Here is a 15625-nt window from a genome sequence, read left to right as displayed (position 1 = left end):
TGTAATTTCTGGGTTATGTTTCTCTCAGGTTCTCCAGCTTGGTTACAACAAGCTGACTAACCTGACAGAGGGCATGCTACGAGGCCTGGGTCGGATGCAGTGCCTCTTCCTTCAACACAATCTCATCGAGGTCATTTCCAACAATGCCTTCTGGGAAAGCCCCAGCCTCAGTAGCCTGGACCTGTCATCCAACAAGCTAGCACGTCTGGATCCATCCACCTTCACTATTCTTAACCGCCTCCTCGTGTGCGAGCTGGCCGGGAATCCTTTCCACTGCGGTTGTGAGCTCTACAGCTTTCTCACCTGGTTGGAAGCCTTCAATAATGTAACGCACACATACGACCGCCTCCAGTGTGAGACTCCACGTGAACTCAATGGTTACCCCCTTCTCGGACCCTCCCCGGGACATGGGAGGAATGCCCGAGTTATTCTTTCCACTCGGTGTCAAGATGGCGTGATTATTCCAGGTATTTCATCAGTTGGGCCTGAATTAGACGGGTCTGGCATGGGTTTGGATAACCCAGATGCAGGCTTATACCCTCAACCAAACATTTTATCCACTCCTGATCCTACCTATAACCACCAGTTCTCAATGAAGCTCCAAACTGTGTCACTCTTCAGTGCTGTTGTGGTGGTGCAGATACCACGACCCTACAGCAAAATGTATGTGATGTCACAGTACAATCATACATTTGTGACAGACGTCATGCCATTGAAGAACAAGAAGGAGGTAGTAATGTTGGATAAGCTGCGGCCACACACCAACTACACCTACTGTGTTGCTTCTGTTGGGAAATCTCAACGCTACAACCACACTTGCCTGTCTTTCACCACACGGGCTATGGGTCTAGTGGATCATCGCAGCAATCCATCCACCACCACGCACTACATCATGACTATTCTGGGATGTCTCTTTGGCATGGTCATCGTCCTGGGCTGTGTCTACTATTGCCTCAGACGGCGACGTATCCAGGAGGAGAAAGAAAAAGCTTTGAGTGTGAAAAAAACTATTCTGGAAATGAGGTATGAAAGAATGCATAATATTTAAGACTGAAAAGTCAGTGCTCGGTGGAAATTTGAAAATGATGATCAGTATAATTTGCAGAGCCCTCACACAGAAGTAAGCATGTATATTGGTTGTAGTTTTCTTTTCTAAACCAAACAGAAGCTAATGGTTTTAAAGGAAATTCCAGAAACAAGTGCATTTTTCTGTCATGCGGTGCTGGAGATTATCCCAGTTGAATTTTAGAAAAAAGGTGAACTGCACACTAGACTGGTCATCATTCAGTTACAGGGCACATACACATTCAGAGTCTCACTGATCCTTCACTGCCTGTGCCAAAGTCAAACAAATCTTCTACCACTACATAATCAGTGGCTTGAAGAGAACCATTCAAGCGACAGTGACAATCATTGTTATCTTCATCACCAGTTACACATTTTACAAATTCAAATAACTCCATGTTTGCATATTGTGTAAATTATAGCTAGAATACACTGATAATATATGGAGATTCCAAATAACCATAGACAACCATTTGTACAAAAGTAATTAAAAAAATCTGATATGATATCACATTATAGAATCAAAATTGGATTTTTATAAATAAAAATCATGAAGTGGAATATCGTCAACCCTCAGGTATGGACCGGAGGCGGCAGCCGCGGTGGCCAACGACCCAGCTGCAATGCAACGCCTCCAAGATCAAACCCACCATCAGCACCACCATGGAGGGACAGCGGGCAGCAAGCTTCCCCCATCAGCCTCCTCCAGTACGGGAATGCTCCACGGCTCAGCCAACACCACATCCTCCCGCCTCTCCACTTTACCACAGATGGAGAAAATGGCCAGTGCATTTTCCGAGGCTATGGGTGCCAAAGGGAGCTACATGGATGTGAGGACTGCAGGATTAGCCGGGGAAAGCCGAGAGGGGGAAATGGTAGCGGTGGGTGCAGGTGGGGAGGTAGTGTTGGACATGAGAGGTGGCGGAACTGAAAAAGCAGCGGACATGGTGGAGGATTCGGATGACGATGGGCGCGGGTCTGCATCTGAGATCTCCACCATTGCCAAGGAAGTGGACAAAGTGAACCAGATAATCAACAACTGTATTGATGCCCTCAAACTGGACACCTCTAATAACGTGGAGAATGCAAATGCCCTGGCTTCGACGCAAACTGGTTGCATGGCATCCCAGCCACGGAACCTACTGCCCCTTGGTCCAGAAGATCAAATCATGGCCTCTTCCCCGAAGATTCACCCCAAATCCCTTCCACAAGCTCAAACTCCTCCACACCCTCAAGCTCATCCTCAACTACACCAGAAAGCTCTTCCTCCCTCCATGGCTCCAGTGCCCTTGGTGATGCCACTGTCAGAGCGACCCGGTATCAGTGGAGGTGGGTTCCTTTCTCCTCCGTACCGTGACCCACCACCCGCCAATGCGGTGCGTCCCCTTCAGAGGCAATTGAGTGCCGACACCAGTGTGACCAAGAACCGTTGTGGAGTCCCTGCTACCGGGGGAACGGCCAAAAGTGGCCGGGTTTTTAATGTGGATGTTGCTGAAAAGCGTAGTGACCCTCCCAAGTACCCATCAGAAAGAAGCAGCCCAGTAGGTAGTGGAGTAGGGGGCTGTAATGGTATGGGGAGCGTTAATGGAGGTGGCGGTGTAAGCATGAATGGTGGTGGCATGGCATGTAGCAATGGAAGTGGAGGTCGAGGTGGGGCATCTGGTCACGGTCTGCAACAGCACCAACACCATCTTGAGGTTCAACCCGATTACCACAGTTCCGAACACCGCCATTCCTTCCCTGCGCTCTACTACGAGGGTGGTAGTGAGTCACCCTCACCTGGCCAGAAGGCGTCCTTCCTTAAACCGCTAGGACGCTCTAAGAGGGATTCCAGCGCCTACTCTCAGCTGTCACCTGCCCGCCATCATCACCACTACAATTCGGGGTACTCCTCCAGTCCCGAGTACTCGTCAGAGAGCACACTCCGAATCTGGGAGCGATTTCGCCCATACAAGAAGAACCCCCGAGAGGAAGCTTCTTACATCGCGGCGGGACACGCCCTGCGCAAGAAGGTGCAGTTTGCCAAGGACGAGGACCTTCATGACATTTTGGATTATTGGAAAGGAGTTTCCGCCCAGCAGAAGCTGTAATATGTTTCAATTAGCATCAAACACAAAGTTGGATGACAACAGCAGACTAACAATGTGTGTGATGTAGCAGGACAGATTTCTTCTGAGTTCCCCATGGGATGAAAGGGTGTATATTATTTTTTTGTTAAACATTTTTAAAGAATTCACCTGCCTCCTACTGGGCACTTTGGTCCTCGCAGGGTTCAATGAAAACTCATCAGGGGTATCAAACTCATTTCATTATGGTCTGATGGTAGTTAAGGGTCACCGTGAAAACCTTATAAAGGAATACACTCATCACCTAATCATTTTTACAGTAAAATGTTGCCTATTCACGACAAAAGGCAAATTCAGCTATTTTCAGATTTCTGGCCTTTTCTCAGTTTCTGTGCCATCGCATAGAAACAATAATTTGCCACCATATGGTGACGTGTAATGAATTACAAAGCCTTTTTGTATGGATCTCCATGACTGGCAGGGCTTCTCTAATCATGGCAGGACTTGGACAAATAGCTGCTTTTTAATATAGTGTATATGCATATATTAATGTTACTCTAATTATCGAGAACAAATTACATTTGAAATTCAAAGGACATGGAAATTTGGCAAAACAGTGTTTTGGTTAAAAAAAACAGTTAAAAGCCGCAAAAAAACATAACCAAGGCGTAGATCTTTTTTTTTTTTTGCCAGAATAATAACATCCCTATTTAACAAGATTCATTAAGTGCAAGTATTATCTAGACAGATCGCTAAACTGATCCAGTGGGTGAGATCTAGTCCCAGTACTTAAGCTTGACACCTATGAGCTAAACAAAAGTGTTTTTTTTTTCTTCTTTTTTGGGTTACAAACTACCTCATTACCAAGAGGCCAGTGAAGCCAAGCAATCTCTCTGCCAACAGCTGTCCTTTTTCTTGCTCTTGCTTCCCTTCTAATTCTGTGAAACCGTAGTTCACACAACAATCGCTACGCTGCAACGCCAACACCTGCTCCTCTTCCACAAGCACCATTTAGTGAGATAATAAGCGAACGGGATGAAGAATTAGGCGGTTTGTTAGAGTAGTCGCTCACTCTTATGCGGTGACAACTAGACGATGGCAGGTGATAGTTATCAGGGAGATTCTCCTTGCTGATAGTTAATTATGGGTATTGATTTGGGAGACATACTGCATGTACTTGTCGTGCGTGTGTGTGAGAGGGGGGGATTGGTTTGGGGGTCTTGGGTTGGGTATTTTTTTCGGTATACACTGGGTATAGCTGTTTGTATAAAAACAATGAATTTGGCCAGAAAATAATATCATAACTTTCCATTTTTTATGTCCTGCTGCACCCGGAAAGATGACATAGGCAAATAATCTTCTTAATTTAAAGATCTTAACTAGTTCACACATAAATAGAGAGAACAAAACCTGGAATTTGACGGAAAAGCTTCAAAATAATCAAAAAAAAAAGATCAAATTTGGCTATTAATTCATTATTCATGCATCCTATTTGAAAGAAATCCCTCCACACTTCTGAGCACAATTACCAAGACAACAAATGCTCACAATTAATGATCATTCATGTCGCTATGATGCCTAATTCTAATAAATAATGATAAGACAGTAAACTAGATCGATGTCCTGTTATATTAGATAAAGCACCTGAATTTAAATTCAATTTAAAACAAAAAAAGATGTTTATTTTTCCACCTGAACATGTATCAACTTGGGGAAAAGGTAACCTGTCAAGTTGAAGCACAGCAGAGTAAAAAATGAACGCAAGTGGCATGAAAGCCGAAGGGATCACCATACCTGTCAACTGGTACGTTCTCGCCGTAATTGGTACAACTGAAAGCCCATTTTTATATTGGTACGCTGTACACATGAAAATGGTACGCTAAACGGTGATTTTGAGAAAAAAAAATAAATTAAGGCACTTTCTAGCCATTTTTCACCATCCGCCATTGTTTCTTCCCGGAAACGCATGTCTGCCAAGTGATATATGTACCGGCGCCTCTGATTGGCTAAAAAAAAAAGATCATGATAAACATTTCGTTTTGTAACACTTTCACCATGTGATTTCCGTTTCCTGTTCCCTTGTTTATGTTTACTTTCATTTTCACTTGTTGTTCGTGATTTTTTACAAAAAAGTAAAGTGGTAAGATTTTCCATGTATTTATACATATATGTAAGGGCGAAAACAAAATTTGGTAAGATCACAAATGGTTCGAGGTTGACAGGTATGGATCACTCTACCTCCAACATACCAGAAACCTGCTGCGGACCAAAGTGCTTTCAGGGATGCTTAAATATCACTTTGGCTTTCGGGGGGATTGTCACTTTTTCTGTTCCGATTCACCGAGCCTGTTGTTGTGCCTCATCTCACCTCATTTTATGAACTGCTTTATCCTCACCAGGGTCACTTGGGGTGCTGGAGCCTATCCCAGCTGAGAGGCGGGAGACATACTGAATTGGTGGCCAGCCAATGGTAGGATAAATTTACGGGTATGATGATTTCTATCCCATCAAAAACTACAGCAATTTGTTTGCTTAATTGAGTGAAAATGAATTTAGATTATAACTAACCAACTGTCTCTTTTGAAGTATAACAGCTACTGTTCAAATCAGTGCACTATATTAAATAAAAAATAAGTTGTTAAAAAATTATTTATCTGTAAAACATTTGCCCCAAATTACTTCCATGTGATATTGGCAAAAAATAATCTGTTAAAGTACTCATCCCTATTTGACCCACTAAAAACAACTCCAGTATTTAATAGGTCTCCAAATTTCTAGTTATGCATTGAATATGAAACACATTTACTTTTGTTTTTCCCTTACCTTGATTTTTGTCTTTTCCTGAAAAAGTGACATCCCCCCAATTTGTCTATTATTTTCATCAGATTTATTCACAATGGGTGGCATATTAGCTTTTTGTAAACATTCTGTTTTGTTTAGCATGCTCACTTTGTAGTACAAATGCTGGGAAATTTATGAATGTTTTGTAATCCAGGTTGGCCAGGAGGTCCTCACTGGAGTCCTCCCAACACCAGCCATCAGGACCCCACAACCCCCCCTCAAACCTCCCCTTAGAGCCAATAGCCACCGCCAAAGTAAGCCTTACCTTTTCAACAAATATGGACGCTCGTTTGTCACTTTGTGACATACAATATGAAACGCCACCATCTAATCTGAGGCAAGACTTCTCCAAGGCCGAAAGCTTGCTCTGTGAACAGTCCACAGGGGAGTTGTAAATCCTGCGTTAATATATTTATTATCAAGAAAAAATGTTTTGGTAGAATTTATGAATTGATAACTTGAAAAAGTGTTCAAGATCAACCTTTCTCCTACAAAATAAATCAGTGCTATACAAAAAAAACACACACAAAAACACAAAAAAACTGTTGCCAGTCAAAGCGACTCGGATAAATAATGTTGATAATCTTGAATTCTTTCTAATTTATTTTGTTAATACAAATCAAAAAATGACAGGCCTTGAATTTGCTATAATTTGACATTTTTTTGTCACTATCATCTCGACATAATCTGATCTGATCTAGACATAAGCGTCATCTACTCCAAAGGAACTCTTAATCTTTTAGCACCCCTTTGTTCCCTTTGTAAAATTACCTTTAACTTTTGAGTCAACATTATTTTTAGTTGTAAACTTTTATTAGTGGATTGCTTTGGGCCTGGAAACCCTAGACAGTTTTATTAGTAAAGGAACTATAATATCATTTACGGCACCAATTAGTACTTGAGTATGGCCGGGTACAATACTTGTGTACTTTCTAAACTCTCCACTTATTGAAAACACCAAGGTCCCACCAGGATTAAGGGACCTTGAATGCCTCCTTTGGGGTTGTTGTCATCACCCTGTGATGATTGGATGGAAACATCAGTGAGGCCTCCTTGCCCTCCATTTTATTTGAAACACAAGGTTTACTGTGAAGGCTGATTTTCTCTTCTTTTTTTCAAGATGTAAAACATTGACATAAACTGGCTTAGTATGACTTTGAGGAACATTTTAAGCCAGGGAAGATTATGTCTCCCTTTTTTTCAGATTACCCCCCAACAGATTTCAATGGACCACAACAACCTAATACTGTGAATACCACTAAAATGATGTGTTTTAAGGGATCGGTACCGCATTGGCAGCATTTGCAGTTTCTGTTGTCAACATGTAAAATACTATGATGGTTTACTTTAGAGAATTGCTGTGATTTCAAGTATTGACTTGTCTCAATGTGACAGGGTGGAACAGGGTGGAACAATCCTGCTTTTTCAAGGGAGACCTTGGAAAAGATTTGGATAGAAAAAATCTGATGCAGATCTTTTGGAATTTTGGTCAATTTATTTAACAGAATGGGAATATAATCATCCATTTACTTTCTATGTTAATTTTTGTACAAATTGATCAAATGCTTGACAAAACAACTTTAAAAACTGAAAAAATGTTAACAGATTTGGCTCAAAATTTGCTGCACAGATTTCTTTCAAATTTGCCTTTTATCTGGACAGGCAAAATCAAATATCAAGAACTGTAACAGAAGAAAAAATTGTTACTCTCTCTGAACTCGATTCCATTAATGGATTGCATAGTCTGTTTGTTTCCTATATTGTTCATTTGAGTAGGCAAAAGGCATTGCCATTAACATTACGTTTACATGCTTGGCCTATTGCTTACTGAATTGTAAAGATAAATGTCTTTTCTATTGAGCACATATGTTACAGTAGAGTTGCTTTCTTCAATGTTACCATGCGGGCTTCTTCATTTAGGATAATACAAAATTAAATGTCCTGTATCAATTGGTTTAATAGCTAATTCCTCCTTGTTTATGCCTTTAAAAAAGATATTACCATTAACCTTTTTTAATCAAACCCCAATTTGTAGATTCTAATTGAATCATTGTTGTTTTAAGACCATTGAAGCTTGCTTTTAATATCAAAATTAATTGCTTCTAGCTCTTGTCTATATGATCTTTGGTCTTAGAACATAAATACTAGTTTGTATATCAATAGTCATTGGCCTAATGAGATCAGAGATGAGTTTCTAAATGAATTTCCTTTATTTAAGACTTAAGACTTCCAAAATTCTCTTTTAGCATTCTGGGAAATTCTAAGCTATTTGTGCCTTTACTTGTTTTTTTTTTTTCTGCTCGATTGACTCTGCCTGTCCAGAAAGGTTTACAGTAAGATGTTAACGAATATTACGCAGGTTGCCTGCCTGCCTGCCCTGCCCTGACTATTATCCCTGCTCTACTTACAGTGGATGATGGGATTTTCTCAGTATGCTGTTGAGGACAATTGACTATGGATTTGCTTTCGCCTAAATGCCGACAAAATCCACAATCAAAAACAGATAAGTTTGTACCGGAGGTCAACTGTGACACACACACATATACACACATACACATGTGCTGTACGTAGAGAAAGAACTCTTTGTGCTTGACTAGATTATACAGTAGTTGCACTGTAACGGCACTACAATGACGAGGTGTGACGACACATATTGTACAAGCGTACTGCATTTACACCTGCCTACGTCAAATGTTGACTGCATATTTCTATTCACGTTTACAGACACTTATGGTCTTAAAAGTGCCAAAACATTGCGTTTTGCAAAGGCAGAATTGAGCCAAACATCTGTAGAAACACAAGTTTTGAAAAGTTCTCTTACCTACTTCAATTTGAATCCTCCTCACCTCCTTCATCCGACCATCATGTTTGCTTGTTTGTCATTTTCAGCTCTAAAAATTTGGACACATTTCCCATGTCATCTCTCCAATCCAAATGTGGCCTATGAATAATAGTTTGGTAAGTGCATCATCACCTTTTGAGCTTTGGTTTAGAACTTTAAAAATGAGATTCTAGATGTATGAAAGTAGCACATGTTCAGTATTTGTTTTAGGACCAATGAAACAAGCTTATATATCAACATTCTCTTCATCTTACCATCTTCTAAAGTAATTTTTGATTAATGGGCTTTGTTTTATGATTTATAAAGTAGCTTCTATGTATATTATTAACCTAATTTTCAGACTATAAACCTATCCTAATCTATGATTTTTTATTAACTAATAAGATGCATGTTTTGTTGTATAAATATCCCATAACACAATGTTTACCCACACGATTTATAGTCCATTGCAGTTCATAAATAGACTTTTCATGATGAATTTTGGGAACATTTTTTATAGCCATTTGCGCCAAATAGTCCAAAATTTCCACAAATTTAAGACCTTATAAAACATTTCTCGATTTGGTGCTTTTTATTAAATAACTAGAATTAACATCTCATTGGTTAACGACCAGAGAAAATAGTTTCTGTTTAATTGACTTTAGTTTTAAGATCATTAAAACTAGTGTGAATCTCAATGGGCATTGCTATGAATTACAATTGCATTTCTGACTTTTTTTTAAAGCACTTGAGGTCTTTTCTATAAACTGCTGCAAAGTACTAGATTTGGAATTTGATAATGAAATGAAACATTGAATGTTAAAGCAAATGCTACCATTTGAGCTTCTCAATCTATCATTCCTTTTATATAATATGGATTCAGATGCATAGAAAATATGCCCTGCAATTGATATAGTGCTTGTTAAGGAGGCAAATCTTGTGGAAGTGTGGTTTGCAATTGATTGGGTGGGTGTGAAGAAGACAGGGAGCTCATTAATTTATCTGCCCTTCAGATAGAAGGGCTTTTCAATCAAACTCACATATACACTGACGTTGACGCACACATTTCTAGATATAATTACATGTTGTCGTTTCACATTCACACATGTAAACACAATCAGCATGATAATAATAACCAATGTCTCATTTCAGACGACAATTAGAGTATCTGACATCGATATAATATCACACATACTGGGAATATTTTCATTTAATACTCCTTGTATAGACTATATATGAAATACTTTACCGCTTCCTGACAAACTGAATTAATAGTTAGCGTTATTATGAGGTGAAAAAAATGTCTTCTAGAATTTCACTCACATTTTTAACCATAACGAATAAGCTATGGCACTCAATTTGATAGTTTATTATAATATTTTTATTACATTTGCTTTGTATTCTACTGATTTTCTGTTCTATGTTTTGCTTGTTTTCTATTTAATTCAGTCAGTCAGATGTTAGACTCCCTACTCAGAATTTAAGCTTCGGTACATATTTCGCTTCAAGCATTCCTTATTTTGTTGTTATTCCAGCAACAACAACACAAAAAAAACATCTGGAATGCTTTGTTGGGATTTCATTTGCATATTCCCAGCAGATCAATTGATTACAGGTAGTGGCAGTAGTTGCCTGAGGTAGTGAGTAAGAGTCAAGGTCGCTTGGAAGCAGATAAGGGTACAAGATCACATTAATTGCATCTCATGGTGGGCCACAGTCCAGTATGGTGAATATTGCCTTGGGATACTCATGTCCATTTTGGTGGGAGTATTTTTGTTTTTTTTTACTATGAAATGGAAGGCTTCATTAGTAGAGAAATGGTTTTCTGAATGTTAGTGACAATCTTAGACTGTCTCAATGGTTGATGCTCAATTGAAGAGATTTAAATGCACAAGCTGTCTCCTTAAACTTCATAGCCGAACCAAAAACCTGCTAAACTAGGCACTAGTGGGCTATTTTATTCAGTTCAGTGATCGCTTGGTAAATAGCATACCAGAGTAACTAAAAGTACGCATTTTAGTACATCCATGGGTCGATAGATTCATATAGATAGAAGCCATGGTTGAAAAGATGCATTATATCTGATTTGGGTTTTAAGTGAGGTGGTTTTGTTGTATTTTATTCATTTTCAGGAGTCAATTTACTCCCCTTTTAAAAGTTGATTTCAATTGATACCCAAGTGCTCAATCCCGTTGAGGAGTTAACCTTTATTTTCAAGAGCCATTTTCAAAATGATCCCGCTCGGCTTAAGAATCTCAGCGTCCAATTTCGGTGTCCACTTCACATTGCCGCCATCTTAATAAGCGAGAGACATTTCTAAAGATTGTGGATATCGTTCTATGAATTGCTAAGCCTCTTATCTGCTCATCTATCCAGCTCTATGCACCAAATTGTGGAGGCCTAATGAGCTGGTTTGGTAGCACGCTACTGCGCCGCTATTAGAATGACAATCCTCCCAGGCGACGTCATTTCTCACGCCATAACCTACCGTCCTTGTCAGAATTGATCACATAGAAAACCCCTGATACTATTACAACATTTTATCTTTCAGTAAAAGTAAAGTAAGTCCAATTTCTTCTCTAATAATGCAGAAAAATTCCTATTTTCAATTTTTTTAATATTTTCTTGAAAGATTTCAACCCCATTCTAAAACTAATACAAAATTTACCAATATATATATATATATATATATATATATATATATATATATATATATATATATATATATATATATATATATATATATATATATATATATATATATATATATATATATATATATATATATATATATATATATATATATTAATAATCCACTAATTCAGGACAATTTAAATGCAATTGTATTACATGGGCAGCCTATCAGCTTTATTATTTTAGATACTATGTATCTATGTATTTATTATGGTTTTTGTGTCAATAGTATTTCCATAGTTGTGCACAATAGGAAGAAGGCATTTGGGTGGTTTTATGTTAATGATGATTTATGAATATTACATGCATTTGCATTGCATTAATGACATGTCTTTGCTTTAATGTTTTATAAGTGAGATAAATTGTTTGCATAGTCTTTGTGTGCCATGTGCCGTGAATAGATTATATATTCAAGGGCACTGCTAATCTGCTAATGTGCGTATTAACCAAGACAACGATCTGAGAGAGAAAGGCCCCCATGCAGTTGCAATGTTATGCTGCTTTTACCATTTCAATCCCTCTCCATTCTCATAAAATTCAACTCATTTTTACCCTCTTAAAAAATAAAATCTGTCACATAACATGCAGTTTCTTTCTGCAGATGTTTGGCTACAGCCTTGACTTAAAAATCTGTGAATTTTGTACAAAAATGTAGGAAAAAATGTATTGGTTTTTTTTCTACTGAGCCTCTGTGTACGTAGCTCTCTGTGTTTGTTTGGCACAGAGTGAGAAATGTGGTATTCATTTTACTTTAGGCGGTTGGGAATTGTGCAATGGCCAATTGTAATTATTGTTATTCTGAATATTATGAAGAGAATTAGAGGTGAATAACTGAAATAAAGTGTTATATTTGCATGATTTCCTGTATTTTCACCAAACATATACAATATATATATAAATATATTCGCAGAACGCCCGGTACTATATATGGTTGTATATAGTATGGTATTGTAATTCATATGAATGACATACTGTGACTTTCTTCTATCAATATAAAGATGCAGTTTTCTAATCTCTTTTTCTCAACAAGTGGAGTAGCTGTGTAGTGTTTTCTCTCAAAATTTGAGCATCAGAATAAGATGGAAATACACTACATGAAATTTCATATAATGTCATAGTTTGTAGGCATTATTATGACCAGCCATGGTTGTGGATAGTGTGATTTTTTATTTTTTTAAATCCCATTAGCAGACTTGGATTGCCCAAGTGTTCTGCGTTGATTTTGCGCCTCACCTGACACTCAAACACGAATGTCACATGAGAACCCGGACCATCTGCTATGCACTCATGCCAATGCTAATGGAGAGCAAACAGAGGCCTAAAGCATATCAATTTTTGCCTTAGAAGATATGACATAGTTGCGACTAAAAGCCCACAAAGCATTGACGTATCCCTTCAAATTGCTTTTACGCATCTCACTGCTTTTTATACAGTGGCACCTCGATTACAAAATTTATTCCTTCCAGAAGTGAACTCGTATCTTGAATTTTTTCGTAAGCAGAGTCGCATTTAGCATCTGGAACTTTGCGTTTCATGGTTTTTCTTTCCCATGTTTAGACAAAAGTTACTCGTTGAAGCTTTTTATAACCAATAACATATTTTGGATGTAGAGACATTCGAAAGTAGATGGTTTTTCTAACATATCTTTAGACAAAATCTTCTCATTGAAGCTTTTCGTAATCAAAAACGTATTTTGGATGTACTGATGTTCAAAAGTAGATGGTTTTTCTTACATATCTTTAGACAAAACTTTTCGTAAGCAAATACGTATTTCGGATGTAGAGATGTTCGAAAGTTGAGGTACCACTGTCATACAATTTTAAATATCTTGTTGCATACCTTCACATATTTTTTCTTTGAACACACATTATGCAACACAGGGAACAAGAACGGTGAAAGATGGCTGGCTGGCACAATGTCTTCACCAAAATCATCCAAACACCCAAATGCACATTTAGCACATTACCTTTCCAGTGTGTCGTATTAACATCCCCTCTCAAACCTTCAGTGTGCAATGTTATCAGGCAGCTCAGCCATTAACCCTCTTTGGAGGAAAATACTGATGCGGGGACCAGTGAGCACTCTAATTAATGACTCTTCAATTATTCAGCAGGAGATAAGCCTGATTGGAATCAACACATTTAGTCCGTATGTGCATATGCATGTTTGTGTGTGTGCAAGCCTGTAAAAATTATGGCATTTGAAAAACTACTTTGGATAAGTCAATCAAGTCTGAGAACAATAATTCTGACTGATTTTATGCTTTTTAAAGGGCTGCAATATGTAAATTCTGGAGTAGAATATTGATATCTAAGGGGAAAAAAACACGTTCTTTTCTGCCCAAAATGAAAAATGTAGTTAATATGTTGTTACTGGTCTTCCCCAAATTACGTATTAGATTTGTATCTTTTAATTATTTTTTGGTTTTCTTTCGATATCATTACTAATTCCATCCCTGCAAAGTTATTTTGCACTTGAAGATGAAAAGCATTGATTCTAGAAAACTCTGGATAGGTTTTTTAAGACAAGGTTGGGGATTGGATTTTGGTTGCAGATACAACTAATAAATTAACTGTAGAGTTAGTTCCAGGAGCATTGTGGGTCTAAACCCATTCAGGATGGATTAGGCTTGGAGGAAGTAAAAAAAAGTTTTCTGGGACATTAAAAAGTTGTCCACATTCTGACCTTGAATCAACCCTCTCACATCAGTGACAATGTGGTGCTTCAGCATGAGTGATAGCTGCACTCCACTCATCCTAGGTAGGTTTGTTTTTCTCCAGGCTGCAGTAAAAAGCAACTTATGTCAGACAAAATGGGCTTTTGTCGACAGCTTACTCAGAAAAGCTGTGGTACATGGCACAATTATGACTTGATAAACAAACATTTTATTTCCTAATCATTTCAAAGTTGTTTTTTTAAACTTACACTGACATTTACACTGCTTATTTGACATTCAAGCAGTGTTTGTGTATGATGTTAATCATATACAAAATACGCTTTGCTAGTTCCAATGTATGCACTAATTGCACATTACTAAACAACAATCTTAACATATATACACAACATTGGTTTGGACTGGTTGGAGTAAAAAATGAGTTAAAACTTATATTTAGGGTTGCAAATTACTTTTAAACTAAAGTCTATAGGAAATTTTAATCTGTTTTTTTTTTTTTAAATTAGGATAGCAAGCAGCTGTATGCTTTTAATTAGAGTTTCAAACTAGGACTGCTTTTCAATTAGTAGTTTAAAATAAGATTGGAGTTCCAAACTAGGTGTCAAACTAATGCAAACATAATGTTTCTGATTTGGATTTCAGAAAATAGTACTATGAACAAAGACATTTTTCAATGCAGTCCTACATTAAGGCAGGCGACGAGGTGGTTGGAATAGGCAAAATTCTTGAGGAAAATATGATTTGCAATTCTCCAAGAAGAAACTGGAACATATTCAAGAGCTCGTGACAAATGAGAGCTGCCATTCGTGTATGAGCTTGTTCCAGGTTCTTGCACACATTGGGCATCAGACACACATTTCACATCACTCTCACATTCTATCCAATACCTTTCTTTTCCATAAAAATCCCATTACTACTCGACTGTAGACATAAATCCAAAATAAAATTAAGTCCCAAGTTTTATGTACATTAACCCCGCTGCTGGCATTTTGACCTAAAAATGTGCTCTGGAGCCACACAGCAGATGATCAAAGTTTAAGACAATCCGAAGCAATATAGTATTCATATAACAGTTATCAGTATAATTTAAATGTATTTCAGATGAGTAAGTTCTACTTCAACTATAAAGCCTGGACTATATTATACTACTCTAACTATAAATTATAGAGGATTTTTCAGGGCTTATATTACTTCACTGTGTTCTCATTAGTCTACTTGAGTAATGTGCTGAATCCAAAATCACAGTTTTGTGATAATAGTAGTGCCAGTTCACTTTTTATTATAGAAATTTAAAAAGGGATTGTTTTGGGGATATTTTTATATTACATTGTACATGTAAGAGGAAAAAATGTGTGCTGGGAAACTGACATTGAAGCAAAGTTTATGTGCATGACATGAGTATTAATCATTGAACTTTCTCTACTAAGGCCAGTGCATAATTAATAGATGAAGACTTTGAAAAGG

At 37.9% G+C, this 15625-nt stretch overlaps 1 protein-coding gene across 1 annotated transcript in view; it reads left to right on the top strand.

Annotated features, from left to right (window-relative positions):
- The window catches only part of LOC144198456 (protein phosphatase 1 regulatory subunit 29-like), a 60224-nt gene extending 56517 nt beyond the window's left edge, over positions 1–3707 (top strand). The window contains exons 7-8 of the mRNA XM_077719481.1: positions 29–1023; positions 1643–3707. Of these exons, the coding sequence (XP_077575607.1) occupies positions 29–1023; positions 1643–3155 (2508 nt within the window). The 3' untranslated portion in view covers positions 3156–3707. The remainder of the gene's footprint in view (positions 1–28; positions 1024–1642) is intronic.
- Positions 3708–15625: the final 11918 nt, after the last annotated feature.

This window comes from Stigmatopora nigra, chromosome 6 (assembly GCF_051989575.1).
Source record: "Stigmatopora nigra isolate UIUO_SnigA chromosome 6, RoL_Snig_1.1, whole genome shotgun sequence".
Taxonomy (NCBI): domain Eukaryota; kingdom Metazoa; phylum Chordata; class Actinopteri; order Syngnathiformes; family Syngnathidae; genus Stigmatopora; species Stigmatopora nigra.
Note: the sequence above shows the minus strand (reverse complement) of the source record. Positions and strands in the feature narration are given on the sequence as shown.